The sequence below is a fragment of the Hibiscus syriacus genome, unplaced genomic scaffold (assembly GCF_006381635.1).
Source record: "Hibiscus syriacus cultivar Baekdansim isolate YM2019G1 unplaced genomic scaffold, ASM638163v2 tig00112529_pilon, whole genome shotgun sequence".
NCBI lineage: Eukaryota > Viridiplantae > Streptophyta > Magnoliopsida > Malvales > Malvaceae > Hibiscus > Hibiscus syriacus.
Window position 1 is genome coordinate 21,338 of NW_024063357.1, and position 21,007 is coordinate 42,344.

The 21,007-nt window shown below is 29.9% G+C and overlaps 2 protein-coding genes across 3 annotated transcripts in view; both read left to right on the top strand.

The window, feature by feature from the left end:
* LOC120181581 (kinesin-like protein KIN-UB) overlaps nt 1–21,007 on the top strand; it is a 36,745-nt gene that overhangs the window by 9,195 nt on the left and 6,543 nt on the right. Inside the window, exons 3-6 of one of the 2 annotated variants that reach the window (XM_039186675.1) lie at nt 10,466–10,485; nt 20,273–20,459; nt 20,564–20,664; nt 20,769–20,891. In XM_039186675.1, coding sequence (XP_039042606.1) covers nt 20,279–20,459; nt 20,564–20,664; nt 20,769–20,891 — 405 coding nt within the window. In that variant the 5' untranslated portion in view covers nt 10,466–10,485; nt 20,273–20,278. Of the gene's footprint in view, nt 1–10,465; nt 10,486–20,272; nt 20,460–20,563; nt 20,665–20,768; nt 20,892–21,007 lie in introns of those variants that run through there. The other variant, XM_039186676.1, reaches the window with a different exon arrangement.
* LOC120181583 (protein LITTLE ZIPPER 4-like) lies at nt 14,926–15,633 on the top strand. Its single transcript, XM_039186677.1, has 2 exons — nt 14,926–15,151; nt 15,235–15,633. The coding sequence occupies exons 1-2, from the start codon at nt 15,084–15,086 to the stop codon at nt 15,536–15,538; spliced, it is 372 nt and encodes a 123-aa protein (XP_039042608.1). The 5' UTR covers nt 14,926–15,083; the 3' UTR covers nt 15,539–15,633.

The following is a 21,007-nucleotide window of genomic DNA, read 5'->3' on the forward strand; positions in this document are numbered from 1 at the left end:
TTAAATTTTAAATTAAAAATTAAATCCTTCTACTAACGTACCACATAGTCAAACTAACGTGATTTAATGTCTTAATGATCAAAACAATATAAAACTATACCATAAATAACTTAAAATGTTACTTTTTAAAATTTGGTGAGCAGAAGTGAATGGTCATGAAACAAAAGCTATCATTACGGTAATTTATCCCTTTTAGTTTACATGCTTCATGAAAGTCTGAAGCCCATGCCTCAAATCTGCGTTTGCAACAGACGTTCCAATGAAAAGGGTGGAAGAGTGGGACTGTTGCATGCGGTGACAAAGTGGTGGGTTGTTTGCAACGCGCATTCTCAGATTAATTTTGCCTGGCACCATGGAAGGGAAGAGGAAGACACGTCAGCGGATCCAGTTATGGTGGATCCATCATTAAGCAAAAAGGGATAGTGAGGCCCGGTTCTGCATGTCAGCTTCGCAGGTGGACTCTTGGTGTCCGATGGGCCTTTTACTTATGATTGTTGGGTTTATTTCAATCTAGGACTAATCGGCCCAAATAATAATTAGCACTAAGTATATTCATAATAGGAGTGTAAATGAACCGAAAATGAAAGAATAAAATTATATTTGTGTTCGTTTGTTTATTTTTAAGATGTTCATATTAAATTTGTGTTCGTTTATTTATTTTTAAATATGTTCGTAATTATTTCATTTACCATTTGTGAATATATTTGTTTAAAACTAACTTTTCTTCTTCTTTTTTATCTTTTATTTGCAAACTAAAGAAAAATGATAAAATTATAGCACTGGTCTTTAAGCTCTTTAGTTTCACAGTTTGAACTCTTGAGCTTACTGTGTCTTCAATTTACTCCATACTTTCATCAATATTTAAAATATAAAATAAATAAAAGAAAATTGAGAATTGAATAAATGGGTCGATAAACAAACTAACAAATGAGATTGGATTTATTATTATTATCATTATTAACTAATATTTGTTAGTAATGGTGTTTGGATGGGGTAAACCGTTTTGAATGACAAACCTGAAATTAATTAACTTAAATCCAAGTTAAAATTAAAACATATCATACTGAATTGAAAAAAATATATCATAATCAAATCTCTCGTGAGGTGATGCTAAAACGGGAAGGAGACCGTCACTTTCTCTCGGCTGCATGGATATTTGCAGGACTGTCAAAACCATTTGCAGGCCATGGGAGGAGGGTGAGGGACCAGTGGTCCCTCGACTGATGTGGCAAACGATAATGGCGTCTGAAGTGGCAAGGACATTGCCGATGTGGGAGGGTCCTCACGTGAGGATGCATGCTTGATTTCTACTGGGCGGTGTGCTCGTTGAGATGGCAGCCGACATGGATGTTGGTGGTTATCGTGGCTGCTGGTGTGGGCTGTTAGGTACTTGGCGGCGGCTAGGGTTGATATTTGGGATGATACCATCTAGGGTTAAGAAAACCTTACTTTTGGGGGGCAATCTGGATCATTGGATGAGTTCAGATCCAATGCTTGCTGTTGCGCCACACTGGAGAAGAAACTCAAACCTAACTGCTAATGGATGGATCTTCCACGTGGACTTCCTTGCACTTCAATTGTTGTTGGACTTGTAATATATTTGGACCTGTAAATAGACAAACATTATTATGTATTTTATTTAATAACTATACGTGTTCAATTGCTGATTGTTTTTATGGACGGATTTATTACATGTAATTTGTTGATCTGGTATATTTACTTGAAATAAACAAGGTTTATCAATATAAGTTTTTTTTTCATTGGAAACTAATGAGATTTGGATAAAGTTGATGATGAACTTACTATATGATAAAATTTTGCACTATAATGTGTGAAAAGAAGTCGCCCATTATCAATGTGGATTTATTATGATGAGGATTGAGTTGAACATCTAGAAAGAACTGGACAACTGAAAATTATGCATTATCTGTAGGAATTTTGGGCACGTGAAAAACAAATGTTCTAATCAACCATGCTCTCGTATCGATGAATTGTTTTTTTCATTGTAGTACTTTTGTAATTAACAAAATATGTTCATTACTTTTCAATTTCTTTTAGTTTCGAACTATTTTTAACGTGATTTTTACATCACTTACAATGTCTCGTATGTACCGATACTAGCCTCTATTGAAACGTAAGTACTAATATTGTGTCTCTAATCTTATAAATTAGGAAATTTCCATGCTAACTACCCGAAAATACCCCTCGAATATGTCTATCAAACCATTTAGTTTTTTTATTCATGCACAACACCAAGCTCTGGAACCATTTTCAACGTGGTTTTTTTTATTCCACTTACAATATCTTTATGTCTTGATATTAACTCCAACTGAAAGATTAGTTCCAACACGACTCTAATCTTATAAATTACAAAAACAAAATTAACTACTCAAAAATATCCCTTGAACATGCCTCTAAATACTTGCAATGTGGACTAGAAATGCATATACCTCGCATTTTGTAGGCGCCATATTTGTTAAATACTACCTGCAATAAATTCAATTTTTGGTGAACCTCACATTCTACATACCGCGAGTATTTTTATCATAATATTAAATTTGGTTATCTGAAAAATGCTTACACGTCGGACAGTCTCAAATCCTATGAAACGCGAGGTTATTATACACGTTTTACTGAGCGCGAGGTAGTCTTGTGCAAGTAATTTGAGAGGGTTTTTATTTCAAATAATTCTTATTGGGCATTTTCCTAATAAATTAATTTTAGGGGTTTTTTCTAATAAAATTCCCAACATTTCAAGTGCACATTGATTTACCCTTTTTGTGGTAATTTTATCCTAATATCACCTAATAATTTAAAAGTATCATTCTAACACTCTATCTCGAATATACACTATACTAACAGTATTTCTGACAAAAATGCATAAAGACACATTTCACAAAACAAGCCTTTTAAAGACGCGTTTTACGAAAATAACTTTTTAAGGGTTTTAATGATGTGATGTTACATGTGGAAGGTTTTTTTCGAGCCTTTCCCATATTTTTCAGTTAAAAGGTACACTTTAAAATTTTTAAAAAATATAAAGATCATAATTTAATATATATTAATTTCATTAATTAAAGAGTCTGATGATGTTAATTATATAGGTATAGTGGAATATTTAGACTATATTTATTAATAATGTGGGATAAAAGTTAAAATGACTTCTCTTACCTTTTTTTTCATGTAATCTTTAATTTTAATTTATTTATATTTTTACTATTGAAATGTAAATTAGTATATATTATTTAAAATTATTTTTTTACATGTTAAAATATATAAATATTTATTTTTTAATTATGAGTTAAATTTTGTTAAAATATATTTTGATGAGGATATTAAAATTAAAATTAACTAAATATTTCTATATTTTATAATATTTTTTTAAAACATCATCAAATTCAATTGGTTGAAGAGAAACTGATATAATTCAAAGTCGTCGATGTTTACGTCAGTTAGTGAGTCAAACTCGTTTAATTAACAATATCTCTTTGCTTTGTATTTATTTTCAAACTGATTTGGCGCACAAGAATCCTTTCTCTATTGCTCTGAAAAACTTTCGCAATAGGCCTCTGAATAAAGAAAGAGGTACACTATTTTTTTAATCAATTATTCTTAAATCTATAAATGTCAATGTTGATAAAGATGGAAAACAGACGTCTTAGAAAGGAAGTATATGGATGGGCTTATTCAAATGCATTCGATGAAAACATCAACAACTCTAAATTATATTAATTTTAACAAACTAAATTTGATGATATTTTATAAAAATGTTATAAAATATATAATTATTTAATTAATTTTAATTTAAATTTAAATATCCTCATTACAATATTTCTTAACAAAATTTAACCCATAATTAAAAAAATCTCTGAAACCCCTAAAAATATATCTTAGTTTCAAGAAAAGAGCCTTTGTATAATGTCATGTCATCAAATATCCCTTTATATATTATTTTTTTAATTAAGTTATCATTTTTATTAAATAAAAAATATTTTTTTATTATTTCGAATCGAATCAAATCAGATTTTTAAATTATATATTGAATCGGATAAAATTTTATTTTGATCAAATTAAATCAAATTTCGAGCTAAAGATTCCTTATTCTCCATTTGAGTCAGATATATCAAAAATTCGACCTAACCCACCTATGCCCATCCCTATAGCAATGTGATAAACATTATAGGCAAGACAGCTGTCTCCCGAAAAAGACAGCAGCGGCATGGATTGGCATTAAGTTAGATCATGGGATTTGAATTATCTTGTCTACGAATCACACGTTCAGCTGGAAGTTAGTGTAAGAAGAATAAATAGTTACACATGACGTAATTCAAGGTGGGTGATTAAATAATAACAATTTCAGCGTAAAATGCTAATTCGTCTGTAATCCCTGGTCTATTTTTAAATCTCGTGCCATAGATCACTAGAAAATTGTGTCGATAAGGTTAATTGCATCAATCAAGATTATTTCTGATAATGGTACACTCTCTTCGTATTCAATTAAAGAATCTAATATTAATGAGGAGGAAAGAATGTACTAAAATTATGATACATTAATACATGGAGAAGTTCTTAGCTAGGTATGACAGACAGATATAATTTCGTGGGTTTTACACCGTATATGTTCTAATTAGAGTGAAGATGCTTATGATTTTAATGGATGGTGGGCGGATGTGAATGTAAAAAGTCACACGGATAGTTTAGTTAAGGGTAAACTACACGAGAGACCACCAAACTATGGTCATTAATTAATTTTGCCACCGAATTATTTTTTGTCTCAATTCGACCACTAAACTTTTTAATTGATTCAATCAGACCACCGCACCGTTAATTTTAACAGACTTGGTGACGTGTCAGTTAATAAAATTGGCATAATTATATATTTGGTCCTTAATATTTACATATTCTATCAATTTAGTCACTATTTTAATTCAATTAAATAAATTTAACTATCCAATTAGAACATGACACGTATCAATACATGATTATAATGTTTTATTTATGAATATTAAATTATTTAATTAACTGATTTTTTAACCAATCAGATTGAAATGGAAAATTGAAGAACAAATATGCGCCGAGGGAGAATCAAACTATGTCAGTGGGGGGAGAGTAACCAAGCGTCCAAACAGTTAGGCCAAAGCTCTTCGATGGTTCTAAATTACAACAATTTGTATTTTACTTGTAGAAGTTTGTTAATGATAAAAAAAATTAAACAAATTATTTGTTTAAATAAATTATTTTTTCTTTAACCGTTAATCGAACCGAAATTTATTTGAAAATTATTAACCGAACCAAATTAACCGTTAATCGGTTAATAATTTTCAAATAAATTTCGGTTCAATTAACGGTCAAATAATTTCGGTCAATTAATGTTAAAGAAAAAAAATTTGGTTAATTTGGTTCGGTAAATAATTTTCAAATAAATTTCGGTTCGATTAACGGTCAAATAATTTCGGTTCGATTAATGTGCAAAGAAAAAAATTCGGTTAATTCAATTTGGTTAATAATTTTCAAATAAATTTCGGTTCGATTAACGGTTAAGGAAAAATAATTTATTTTATTCGGTTAATTCGGTTAATACTTTTCAAATAAATTTCGATTCGATTAATGGTCAAATAATTTCGGTTCGATTAATGGTTAAAGAAAAAAATCGGTTGATTTGGTTCGGTTAATAATTTTCAAATAAATTTCGGTTCGATTAACGGTTAAAGAAAAATAATTTATTTTATTCGGTTAATTCGGTTAATAATTTTCAAATAAATTTGGGTTCGATAACGGTCAAATAATTTTGGTTAGATTAATGGTTAAAGAAAAAAATCGGCTAATAATTTTCAAATAAATTTCGGTTCGATTAACGTTCACATAATTTCGGTTCAATTAATGTTAAAGAAAAATCGGTTAATTTGGTTCGATTAATAATTTTCAAATAAATTTTGGTTCGATTAACGGTCAAATAATTTCGGTTCGATTAATGTTAAAGAAAAAAAATTCGGTTAATTTGGTTCGGTTAATAATTTTCAAATAAATTTCGGTTCGATTAACGGTTAAAGAAAAAATAATTTATTTAAACAAATAATTTTTTAAATTTTTTATCATTAACAAACTTTTATAAGTTAAATAAAAATTGTTGTAAGTTAGAACCATTGGGGATCTTTGGCCCAACGAACCTTCCAATCATGTATTGACACGTGTCATATTCTAATTGGATAGTTAAATTTATTTAATTGAATTAAAATAGTGACTAAATTGATAGAATATGTAAATATTAAGGATCAAATATATAATTATGCCAATTTTATTAACGGACGCGTCACCAAGTCTGTTAAAATTAATGGTGTGGTGGTTTGATTGAATCAATTAAAAAGTTTGGTGGTCGAATTGAGACAAAAAATAGTTTGGTAGTAAGATTGATTAATGACCATAGTTTGGTGGTCTCCCGTGTAGTTTACCCTTTAGTTAATGGGTTTAAGACCTTACCTGTCCTGCATTCGCCCAGCCACTAACTACTCACTAAGAGTTTTCAAAACTAGGTACCTGAAATTTTCAGTACTAAAATGACAGCCCGTGTCCCGGCCTATGATATTCGGGTACCCGTAAAACCCTGGTACCTGTATTTACGGGTTAAGCATACTCGATTCATAATTTTTTTCTCTTTAAATATATATATATATATATATATATATATATTCTAAAATTTAAAGTTCTATAATATATAATTCACACATAAAATTCAAAATTTTAAATTACATAATTAAAAAAAAATTTAATAATAAAATAAAAAATTAAATTAAATTTCAAGAGTTTCGAAATTAAAACAAATATTTTAAAAAATAATTTAAAATGTTAATGTGAAATAATTTAAGAAATTAAAAATTTAGAATTTATGGTAGTAAAATTTAAGAAATTAGAAATTTAGAATGTTAGAGTGAAATATTTTGAAAATTATAAATAAGCATTTAATATAAAATAAAAAAATATAATAAATTGGATAACGTATCGGCGGGTACCCGATTAAGTAACATTTTGTAAACCAAGCCCGATCTGGAAACCCGAAAAATTTAACCGGTCAGGTACCCTGCTTGAAAAATCGAGTATTTTCAAAATAAATACATGATATTTTTTAACCGGGTTGGCGGATAGTCGGGTCGGGTCAACCGGTTTAGGTATTTTTGAACACCCTACTACTCACAATATAAATTTTGGATCATTATGAATTTAGATATAATTTTAAAGAATATTATGTAAATCTTAAGATTTTATAGGACTTAACTTATAATTTAACCTAATATTAGGATATAAACATTTTTAAAATTAAAGATCGTTGTTTCACCTATCTCAAATTGACGGGTATAGACGGATACATACGGATACAGACGGATATGAGATGGGTTGTGAGAATCCAATTGAGTAGTGGGAGTGTGGTGAATTTATCTTCGTAGGATGATGTTGATTTAAAAATTTTACTCATCGTAAATGATGATTAAATGATAAATATAAAAAATTATTAGATGGAGATGGGGATGGGAAAGGGTATCCGCACCCATTTGTGCAAAAAAAAAAAAAAAAGCTTGTATACGTACTAAAGGTTCTTTCTTATTGTGTTAAACAGGGTATGGATTCATGGCTCTTGTGATTGTTCAAACAATTAAGTTCTCACACATGATAAATAATTGATGAATGCAGGAAGTCAGGAAGCTTACAACAGATACGTTGCATAATGAGAATGGTAAATTAACACACTTGAACGATTAATATTGTGTTCGTATTTATTTATTTATTTATTTATTTTTAAGATATTCATGTTTGATCTATGTTTGTTTTTTATTTTATTTTTAAAAATGTTCATGTTTGGTTTATTTAACGTCCACGAACATATCCGTTTATTATTTGTTGATATGTTCCTTTGTATATTCAGAAAAATTGTGAAATTATATTACTAGTCCTTAAGCTCATCAAGCTTCATAGTTTGAACTCCAAAATTCATCATGCATTCGATTTCAATTTAGTCTCTACCTTCACCAATATTTAAAATATAAAAAATAAGAGGAAAAAGGAGATAAACGAGTCGATAAATGAGTGCATAAATTAGTTTTCAAAATAGATTGTTTGTGAAAATAAATGAAACAAACACACCTCTATTTATATTGTTGACACATATTTTCATCCGATCACGTGGCATTTACGTTTTAATTTATATATTAGAATTATGTAACATATATATTATCATTACTAATTTATTTTCATTTTTTTACAGCCCAGTTACACACCCAAGACCCAGTTTCTAGACCCGAATTCGGATCTGACCCAAATCCAGCACTCAACCCATTCAAACTCCAACCCCCACGTATCTCAACCGTTTTCACTAAACCCCTCTTTTTGATAGGGAGGGGGTTTTCGGTTCTCTCTCTCTTTGCCTTCTTTCTCTTCCTTCCATGGCAGACTTGGTTGGGTTCTCTTTTCTTTTGTTTTTCTCTTCTCAACGCAGAGAATCAAACAAGATCGGCCTTTTAATTTCGATCTATCTTTCTAAAGAAAAACCCGTTTCTTTTCTTCAAAATTTGTTCACAAAACCTTTGGCAAAATGCGGGCTCCCAGTCTGCTTATTTTGGGATTTTTAGCACTGTGGTCTTGGGGTATGTGAAAGAATCACTCCAGTTCTTCTCATCTGCAGGTGCTTTTATGTCGCATCAGGAGGGATTCATCTAAGAAGAAATAGAAGCACCGAATGCCACAATATTGGATAGTAAGCCTCCGGTTTTGCATGGCTCAAAGAGGAAGCTGGCAACTCAGCTTACGACAGACTTTCCTGGGGCTTCTCCATTCCTACCATTATCGTATTCGAAAAGGAAATGGAGACCGGCTGCTCATCGGAACCCGAGAAAACCCAACCGAAGAACCATGCCGAGCAGAGATGATGCATTCAAAAAAAATCCGGTGAATTTCTTGAACGAGAGAACGTTTAAGGGTATTTTCTTCGGCAACTACAAACCTCGATCGGATATCCCTGGTGTTGTCGAGAGATATATCAAGAAGGAGCTTGAGTTGGATAAATTCATCACTCACCCGATCCCATTTGGGGAGATCAACAAGGCATGCGATTACATGCTGGCGGCAGAGAGTCTTCGTTGTGTGGTTCGTATGGATGCTTGAACTTGATGGATACGCGTTTTCTGGCAGAGCTATCACGCCGAATAAAATATAATGGGACGATGAGATGAGGAAGCAGAAGAGAGAGAGAAGGGGGGAAACCGAAGCTCCCAGGTGAAATTCGCGTACTCAACATTTGATTTGGCTAAACCCTATTCTTTTTGTTTATTTAGTGGATTCCATGTAGCATGACTGACATTCTCTCTTGCTTTCTTATTTTATTATGGGATTGAGAAAGAGAAAAAAGCACGGCCAACCAGCTTTGGGTCCCCTAATAACCCACGTGTATTTGGGGTTATATAGTGCTAAATCTTGGTGTAGTCCTTCCATCTTTGAACATCATTCATTTTGGTCCTTTTTAATTTTTATTATTTTTATTTTTCTTTTTTTATTAACTTTTATTTATCTTGGTTATCTATTTTATTTATTTTATTTATTTTACTATTATTATATTAATATTCTTTTCCTTTGTTCATATTTATTTTTATTTTACAATCTAATATATTTTGACTTTAGGGATATTTTTCAACCAATCAAAGGTAAATAATTTGAATTGAACGTTTTAAATTTTAATTTTAATTTTCGCAATTAAAGACAATCGACGAATTAATTGGTACCGAAAGGGTGGTTCAAGGGTGCTAATCCTTCTTTGACCGTAACCGACTCCCGAATCCGACACATCTTTGGTAAAAACGCAGATCATGTAAGAAATAAGGTGTCCGATCCACCTAAATGTTTTTTAAAGTTATCGGTGGCGACTCTAATCATTTAATCCAAGTCGAAGCCCAATTCCGAGCTCAACCGAAAGACATCCGCGACACATATTCATAAACAAATATTATATTAATAGTTAATAAACAAAGTTAATTGAAAGCTATATTCATTCACACACCCTTATCTATGTTTGAGTTCATTGAGTTGGTTTAGACAAGTTCGTATGTTACTGGATACTATGTTTTCTGTTATTGACTTAATTTCAATTGGTGAATTCCACTTTGATTGCACATGGTTATTCAACTTTGGTTATGCATACGTTTAGCTGTCGTTAAGAATCAGTTGGTTACTACAAATGAATTCACCTGTCCATGACCTTGTCTGGAGAGAGAAGAGTAGTGAGATTAAGGCTCAAGACTAAAATGAAGGGTATTACGAGCCCTGAGGCCCATGACTTATTTGGGTTTTACTTCTAAGCTTTAAAGAAGGGTATGTATGTAGACTAAAATGAAGTATAATGGTGCATAATATTCTATAAATTGGTACACCAATGTGCATATTCGAAGGTGCTGTAATTGCATATTTTTAGGTTTAATGATTATAGAAACAAAAAAAAGGAAGAAAAATTTAGGGACAACTGCATTCGAGTCAGAAATTTGAAAGAGAATGGGGATGGGGAGGATAGTGATGTGGACCACATGGTTCATGGTTCATGGTGGAGTGAGGGTTGACAAGTATAGCTTTCATCATCCATAAATGTTGCTCTTATTATTCATGTGTTTTTCTTACCATAAATCATTTCTTCTCCCTTTAGCCTTGCCATCCCTGTTCCTATTGGTCCAATAGTCTAAGCATATCCATTACCAGTAGTTATGGAGCATGTAGTTAATTTAATATGTTGATTATAACAAATATCATGGTTGTATGTAAAATTGTATTAATTTTATACAAATATATACACATTACAAGAAGCTAACCGCATTGAATATTACATTACATGAAAGGAATGGACAAATGGAGAAGCTAACCACATTGACTAAGACAGCCTTCTCTGGGTACCATATGATTATATAATTGAAAATAAGAATATGATTATAACATCACAAAACGTACTACTCATTTTGTTCTGAATTCCCTCTTAAGGCCCCCACTTTTGTACATGTGGATTTCCGATCCCTCCCGATTCAGCTAATTATAAAAAAAAAATCAAGGGTCAATTACATGATCAATCACTTGTGTTTGTGTTTTGTTCACTTTACTTTATTGGTTTTAAAAAACACAATATATGATCATTTTTATTTTTATTTAATTAAGGTACGATCACCACGAGTTAATTGTCGTTAATGTTTAACAAATTAGTTGATGTGGTAGCTAAATATTTTGATATAATCATTCATTTGATCATTGTTATTTACATATTCTCTCAATTTAGTTAAAATTTAATTTATTAAGATAAATTTAATCCTCCGGTCGAATGATATCATGTGTCACTAGTGCCAAATGTCGTTCCATGTGTCATCATTCGGTTGGAGGACTAATTTTATTTTAAAATTTATTTATTTTCTCAATCAAAGGGACACATATCACCCTCTTTTTGAAAGAAAACAAAACAAAGCAAAATGGAGCCAAAAGAATTTGTACCCCGGTCACTTGGAAAACCAAGAATGTGCCCAACCATTGAGCCAAGACCAGTGGTTAGTTTAAAATAGATAATATGATGTATATATTTTATATCTTAGTGTATAAATATTTAACTTAAATTCATAATATTATATATATATTAACTTTAAAAATATTTTTTATATTAAGTTATTTTTATTAATTTAATTTAAAAATATTTTATTTTTATTTAAAAATATATATTTTATGATAAAATATTTAATTTAAGATAAGAATAAAATTTATTTAATAATTTAAAGTAATAATATAATAAATTTAGTAAATTAAGATAAAATATATACTATAAAAATTAAAGTAATAATAAAATATATTTTTAAATAGTTTATATAAGAACAAAATATATATTTTAAAAATAAAATATTTTTAAATGAATTAATATTAAAATATATTTAATCAGTTAATATTAAAAATATTTCTTAAAGTTAATATATATAAGATATTATGAATTTAAGATAAGAATTTATACATTAAGATATAAAGCATATACATCTTGTTATCTATTTTAGACTAAAAATTGTCTTGACTCAATGGTTGAGTACAATGTTTGATTTCTCAAGAGACTCAAGTTTGAATCCCTTTAGCCCCAATTTGCTTTGCTTTGTTTTCTTTCGATAAGAGAGTGATACGTATCATTCTCTGATTGGTTAAAATAAATATATTAAATTAAAATAAAGTTAATATTCTAATTGAATGGTGACACGTGCATAAGAGGATGAACTTTATTTTAATTTATTGAAAGTATTACTAAATTAAGAGAGTATGTAAATAATATGAATCAAATGTGTGATTATATCAAAATATTTAAATGTCACGTCACCTAATCTGTTAACTGTTAACGACAGTTAACCCGTGATGATCACATCTTAATTAAATAAAAACGAAAGTGGTTGTATCTTAATTAAATAAAAGAGAAAATGATCATATTTTATGTTTTTAAAATCAAAAAGAAAAAATCTACAAAAACACAAACACAAATGATGAACCATGTAAGTAACCCTAAAATCAAAACTAACTAATCCAAACTTTTTGTTAATTAGAATAAAATAATATATATATAATATATATATATACAAACGCGTTAGGGGGGGGGGGGAAGGGTTGTAAAACGTTGGTAATCAAAGTCATGAGCACAAATGATAAAAGTTGACAAATCACTAACCATAATAATATTATAATACGAATAAAAGCACAAATGAATTTGTTCGAAGCTGAGCCAGTCCTGCACGTCAAGGATTTCTTTGTGAAAAAGGTCGAAAGAGGAGAACGTGTTGGATTTTTTGTCTGGCTTTTCACCGAACTTCGCATTGTTCCTTTTTATGGTAGTAGTGAATGAATGAGTTTTGGGTTCTTATTATGGATAATCCGACATTTTTGCCCGCCAGTCAACACTCATAACGAACTTGCTAATTAAAAATATAAAATTTCAGGGTTATAGGTAATCTTCTTGGTTTAGGGTTGAAACATTAATAAACCAACACTACAAAAAAATTCAATTTACCGACGGAAAAATTCCGATGTTTTAAAATCTGTTATAATTTACCGATGAAAATAAAAAATATTATCACCACAGGTAAATAATTACCATTTATATGGATTTATCCTTTACTTTTTTTATTTATATGCATTTATAATATACTGATTTATATGCATTTCTCATTTTTATTTATATTATGTTAAATATTTAATTTTCTTTTATATATCTACTTGAAATTATAACATACTGATTTATATGCATTTCTCATTCTTTAGTATGCAAACTTTGTATTTTACTCTTTTTTATTATTGAATATTGTATTTTTATGTATAGTTTACAACCATATATTTATATTTATTATAAACATTGAATTGTGAAATATATGTTGTAAATCCATATTTAATCTTAGATAATACGGTGAATTTAATTTTTCATTGTATATTATTATGACTTGTTAGTATTATTATTATTATCTATTTTTAAAATTAATATAATTATTTCAATTATGTTATTATTAATTTTTGGTACATTAATTAGTTAAATAAAAATTTGGATTCATAATATTTTAGAGGGAATGAAAATTTTGTTGAGAATAATCCTGATAAAATTTCCCTCCTTTTTTAAAAGAAATTAAGATTTAAATTTTCGACGGAAAACATGTAATCCATTGGAAATTAAAATTTTAAATTTTCTTTTCATATTTTTAAATATCCCGATGAAAAAGATATGTTTATCGGAAACATAAAATATAGTATTTTATTTATATATAACATTCCGACGAAAAAGATATGTTTTTCGGAAACATAATGTTAGACTAAAATCCATAATTATGGGCACATATTTATAATGTACATTATTATCATAAAATATGAAATGAATTAAGTGACCAATTATGTTGTAAAGTCATAAGGTATTAGAAGTGTCATGGAAATAAAAATGTAGATACATTAAAGTTGTATTTATAACTTGATGAGGGGCAGAGTTATAAGTATAAACAATAATTGATTCTTAAATTAGTTATATAAAGGGGTTATGGTCCCCAAGAAATATATACTCTCATATTTACTCTTATCACCGTCAGAGAGTATAATTAAGTGAACTCTATCTTCTTGGAATATCACAACCAAATAAAGATTCAAGGATTTCAACATATCAATTAATTCAGGTACGCTTCTGCTAATATAGTATTTATTTTATTCTTGATGGTTTAGCATGATTAAATCCTAGTTATTTTCATATTTATTTATGATTTAGTTCTAACACATAAAATATAATATTTTATTTATATATAACATTCCGATGAATTTTAAATTTTCCTTCAGTAATATACTGACGAATTTCCGTTAGTAAACTTCTGATGGGTTACTTTATTCCCTCAAAAATATTAGTTTCCATCAGTATTTTAATGATCACTCTCTTCCCTCAAAAATTTTGTTAATAAAATCAAATTCAATCACAAATTCCATGAGAAAAAATTTCCATCAACAATTACACTTTTTTTTAGTGTAACTACGAATTTTTCGTGTTATTATGGTAAAACATCAATAATATTTTCTAAAAAGTAATCATATCCAATTGATAAGAGTCAAGTTAATCTTCTAAAGCAATGATAACGTCGACAACTTGTACCAAATCGTTTGAATACAGCGAATCATACACTATAGATCGAAATCTGGGTATGCATGGTGAACCGAAGGAGAAAGTCCTAAAATTCAAAAAGGTGCAAGAAGATGGAGAAGGAATAGTCATTTTCTGCGTGCCTCAAGTCTTTTACAAACTCGATCATGTTTATTAATAATAGTACTACCATTCCATAAAGACAACGCAGAAGAAAGAAACCCTTCCATTCTTTCTTCTATTGCTGCTCCCAAGTAATCATGATTCCTTGTGCATCATTACTACCTCATTTCTCTCTCTTTCTTTCCTTTTTCATTTTTGTTTTCAGATCCAAACACAATTTCCCACCTATATAACACTTGTGTTTTCACCCCAGTTGATGCACACAACAATCATCTCTTCCAATTCCCAGCTCTCTCTCTCTCTCTTGATTCCGTTTCGATCTTAAAACATGTGGTTTAACTCTTCTGGACGTGTTTGCAAGCCACGGCATAATGTTCGTGTTCGAAGGCTCGACAGGTTTAATAAAGATAATTTTTGTTGTTGTGTTGTTTTGCTGTCTGTGTCCGGTTTGTAACAAGGACGTTGTGTTGTATGTACAGGTTGAGAAGATTAAGGAAGGAAGCGAGGACAAAGAAGACGGAGGTCGGCGTTAAAACAGATATGCGAATGAAGAACTTGAAACTATACGTGCATAATCAGATCATCATAGAGGAAAACGAGAGGCTGAGAAAGAAAGCCCTTCTCCTTCACCTGGAGAACCAAACACTATTGGCTCAGCTACGAAAGAAGTTCTCTGCTACCTGCCTACCCAGAATCAGTTCTCAGAACCATGAAAATACCACCTTTAATATATACATATATATAGAGAAAGAGAGAGGAAGAATTAGAGGACTAGTTGGTTAAGGAGGGGGTGTTTCTTTATTTCTTTGTTGTTTATCTTTGATTTTGGGGTTTTGATGGGTATTTTATGTGTCAATGATGGGGGTATAACATGGAGTTTAAAAGCTGCATGCATGTTGTTTTTACATCTTTAATTTGCTGAGAACTCTTGAATGGATGAATATATGGATGAGAATATTATTTGAATCGATTATTCTAAGAATAAAAGATAATTAGGTATGAGTTCATGACTCTGTATCTTAAAATCCAAAATAATTTTAAAAGTTAAAATAAACTGAAATTACTTTTATTTTTTTAATACACTCCCACGAACTACAGAACAATATAAAAATGAAAAAAATGATAATCAAGATACATGGACCATGCAATGCAAATGTAAGTGCATGTATTCATTAAAACTAAAGGATACTTCAAAATCGTACTAGGAATAAACTCAGCAAATGAATATCCACTTTTTGTCTCCATTTTCCTCGGTCGTTTATTATATAGAGAGATAATATCATATATCCACCAATTAATGGCCTTGATATTTCATGTTACTGGCTATCAAATAAACTTTAAAGATTGAGATGTAGTCCCGAGTACTTTATTAACACACCAATTAATGGATAATATATTTGTATTCGAGCTAGGGATGGAATGGGACTCGAACCCGACGGGTTTCAATCCGATCGGATCAGATTTTTTTAAAAAAATTCGGGTTCATGTCGGATTGGACTGAGTTCTTTTTAAGATTATGTTTGGGTTGGATCGAGTTCGGGTTTATAGTTAAAAATATTTGACCAAAAAATTATAATTTTACCTTATATATTTAGGGATAATTGTAATAATACTCCTCTATATATTATTTTCTTTCAATTAAGTCCCTATTTTTATTGAGTAAAAATAATATTTTTTAATGAATATATTATTTCGGGTCGGGTTCAGATCGACTGAAGGTTGTATAACTTTTGGGTTGGACAGAGGATTTGTAAATTTTGGGTCGGGTGGACCGAAAATCCAACTCGACTCGTGCTCATCCCTTTCGAGACATATAAAAGTTGTGCAAAGCCCATTGACAAGTAAGTCCAACAAATACATGGACAATGAGCTTAGGCCTTTTGCTATTGTCAACATGAAGTTCCAGCATTAAGCCCGGGACCTAACGAAATTACTCAGTAGCCCACAAGTGTGTTAAAATATTCGACTTGTAATATCTAACTCACCAACCTGTTGATCCATACAAAAAAAAGGGATATTTCCAAAAGAATTAAAGATTTTGTGTTAGATAATTGGCCTGCTAAATTACACGAATTAACGGGTCGACCTCGAGCTAAAATATTAGCTTGATCCGAATACTCAAAAACCTTGATTTTTAATTAAATAATTAGATTAAATTATTTTATATTTAAATGCTTAATTTCATAGTAAAATCAAAATAATTAAACATGAACAACCCCTATTAAAACTTATTTTTAACTCCAAATATTTTTTCTCTTTTATATATAAAGAAACATGTTAACCTAAGGCATTCAAAGTAAAAACGAATTTATGAAACCACATGCGTGCGACTTTGGTTGTAATGAAATCTAAAAGAATGATTGGTGCAAAGAAAATACACGGGGCCTCGATATTTGGAGGATCAATATCATATTATGCTTTTGGGGTAAAGTACATATATGATCTTCCGATATTAGAGTATTATTTTATTGAGTCATCCAACTATTGAAGTACAAAATAATCGTCTAACTAGAAGACGCTACTTTATTGAGTTCCCCAACTAATAGAAACTATAAAATAGTCATCTGATTATTTATATATTCTAAACTCATAATTTTTTGTTAAAAAATTGATGGTCGTCTGAGTTGGACTTTAACTTGTTCACCAGGAGTTGATAAAATCTTGTCTCAAAACTATTTGATGTGTATTTTGTAGATCAAACCTCTATTTATATTATGTCGTCGAGATAATACTTGAAATATTATATTGTTAAGCTAGTACTTGAAAGTAACGGTGGTATAATAGACATCATTAAAATAAGATTTTATCATAGCTCAGACGGTCGTCAGTTTTTTAACAAAAAATGACGAGTTTGGAACATATGACTTGTTAGGTGATCATTTTGTAATTTTGGTTGGGAAACTTAATAAAGCACACACTATAATTGAGAGATCATTTTATAACATTTAATAGTCAGAGAACTAAATAAAATAGTATCATATAATTAAAATATCATTTGTTTACTTTATCCTAAATTGAAATTTATGTATAAATTTTATATTTATCCCTTGAACTAAATCTATATTGAAATCTATCTTGGATAATAGTTGTTCACATTGTTTTGTCTTGCCAAGTAAATTAATCTTATTAGAAAATTCAATTTCCATGAACAATAAAATATATATTTTTTGAATTATGGCGAGTGGAATGGGAAAAAAATATTTTGCATAATAAGTACCATCGTCTACAGATTGTGACATTGAAAAGTGCCTTAAGCCATTTAAAAAATAAAACAAAAATGTCTGAAGCTGATAAAATCAAAATATCCTGTGAATTTTCAATTAATTTAATTGAAGCTTGTAGGAGAAATTAAATTATAGATGTAAAATAAAATATATTTTTATTTTATTTATATAAAATTATATATAAAAATAGGGATGACCATGAGACCTGAATCTGACAGATTTTAACCCGATCCGATCGGGTTGAATTTTTTTAGTTGGGTTCGGGTCGGGTCAGATTTAAGTTCAGGGTAAAAAATATCTGGCCCAACCGGACCCGGAAAAAATATAATTTTACCTTATATATTTAGGAATAATTACAATAATATCTCTCTATATATTATTTTTAATTAAATCATTGTTTTTATTGAATGAAAATAATATTTTTATTATTTCGGGTTGGGTCAGATCGGATTTTATCTTAAAAGTTCGGGTCGAGTGGAGGGTATATATTTTTCGGGTCGGATTGAGTCGAGTAAAGAATGTAAAATTTTCGGGTCGAATCAGATTGGCCGAAAACCGACACATACTCATCCCTACATAAAAATATGGATGAACTCAGCATAATTAGTTTGTGTGATCAAATTTTAAAAAATGAAAGAAATCTAAAAATTATATAAATCAATGCATAATAAGAATATTTGACTAATTAATATGTATGTTATATTATTACAAAATTATTAAAATAGTAAATAAAAGGAATTTTTTCATGAAGCCAGCATACATTAGGGGGTTTTCTTTTTTCTTTTCTAAAAAAAAATCTGTTTTAACTGTTTTTTGTGTGTGAATTTTTTAATATTTTGGTTCCATAAGGATGTAATATATCAAAAAATGAAAAAAAAAATATTCACAATAATTACGCAAGTAAAACCGAATTTTAAACAAAAATATTATTTTCCTAACTAATGTTCAATAAATTTCTTTAACAATTGGAAAACAAAAAAATTAATAATTATTTTTTTGACGAATCAAAATATAATTTAGGTATTTATTTTTTATTTTGTTTTATTTTAAATATGATGCTAAAAAATTATATTTGAAAATTAAAAGTTATACTTCTAATTTTATAAAAATTAATTTAATAACTTTTCATTTTAAAAACTATTTTAAACTTTATTATTTTAATATTTTTAGTAACAACAATTCTTTTGACTCTAAAAATTAATTAAAAACAATGAAAATTTGGTCTTAAATGAATTTCTGTCCACACTAGTCCTCTCGACCCTTCGGGTGAGGATCACCTTCTCCGTATCAACAAGAAAGAATCAAGTTCAAACACAGCCAAACTCGGTACATTGTATCATAGATCTACCGCAGGAATATAACGAAGAATATTTGAGGCTTCCATATTGCTATAACTTTCCATATTTGTCCGAGTAACGATCGTGGTCGTACGAGACAAAATAAAGGAGAATCCTGTCATTTTAATAAACTGCCGCGCTGTCCACTGCAGGATCAATGGATGGACTTTAAGTGCACCGCAAAATAAAATAAAAAGGCTTGGCATATTTTTTTGTGTGTCTAAATTTTTTATTAAAAATAAATTTTATGTTATGCTTTCAATTGTTTATCATTATATTTATTAATTTTTTAATAATTTTTTTCAAAAAAATAAAAATAAAACTCCCCTAGTCTTCTCTCTCCCTCCCATCCCCTCATTCAAAAGACGATAAAGAGCCATCACCCATTAAATTTTGTTTGGAGTAGGATAATGAATTTAATAATAATAATAATCATATAACGTATAATCAACTGTAGTCGTCAGAATCGTTGTAAAACAATAAAAGAAAACTAAAAATTTAATATCATTCGTAACGCTTTTTACGACGATTTGGGTAATTTTACAATAGGCGAGGATAAACATTTGATTGCGACAGTGGGATAATTCTAATTATATTAATGATAATAATGAATAATCATTAGATAACAATTAAATTTAATAATTATTATTCTTTAAAATTAAAATTGTAACGTTGAAAATATTAAAAATCTTTTAGTCCCTTGAATTTAGGTAATTATTTGGACATCTAAATTAAGCCAAATAAAACCACAGTTTTTTTTTTGGTAATTTCGAAAATTTAAACTTTGGGGAGGGCTCCACGAAGGTAATACTCGGACCGTCTCTGTCTCGTTTCAAAGCAGTGGGTCCTCGATCCCACCACCATCGCTTTGTTTTTGATCTTCGAATTCACCGAATCCAAATCCTCGCCGAATCTTGGTCACTGTAACAATTGAACTTCAAACTTGAAAGCCGGGGAAAGTGATGGCTTCCAATGGTTATAGAAATGGTACGAACAAGGGAGCTATTAAGCCTATATCTTCATCTAATGCCAGATCATCTTCGTTCAAATCAAGACTTCCTCCTTCGTCCAATCACTCTTCCGGATCTGCTCTTCGCCGGACTAGCTCTGCCTCTTTCTCCTCCGGCGCTGGAGGGGACGGCGGTTAGTGTTTCAATTGTTTACTTTAATTACTTCCATACCGCAATACGAAGGAAACAATTTAATGTTGATGGTCGCGTTTTATTGTGCTCGATTATTTTCTACAGTGCCGGGAAGAGTTCGTGTAGCCGTCAGATTAAGGCCACGGAATGCGGAAGAGTCGATCGCCGATGCTGATTTTGCCGATTGTGTTGAACTACAGCCCGAGGTACAGATAAAAGCTTCAAATCTCATTTTGCTGTTTTCACTCGGGGTGGTAATTATTAGTTTTTACATTTAATCGTTTAATTTATGAATCTTGGTTTACTGTAGTTTAAGAGGCTTAAACTTAGGAAGAACAATTGGGAATCAGAAACATACGAGTTTGATGAAGTGCTTACGGAATTTGCCTCTCAAAAACGTGTCTACGAAGTTGTTGCAAAGCCTGTTGTGGAGGTCTGTTCTATTTCAAATGTTTTCCCTTAATCATTTTTGTCATTAGCCTTAACGAGCAAGAAGTGCTTATATGGATTAATCTTACAAGATATTGTATCGATGTTGCTTGGGTTTCT

Excerpts from the sequence above, each read along its gene's own strand:
- LOC120181583 (XM_039186677.1), top strand. The coding sequence starts at position 15,084 with ATGTGGTTTAACTCTTCTGGACGTGTTTGCAAGCCACGGCATAATGTT. Across the intron at positions 15,152-15,234 it reads CGTGTTCGAAGGCTCGACAG|GTTGAGAAGATTAAGGAAGG; the intron begins GTTTAATAAAGA and ends TTGTATGTACAG.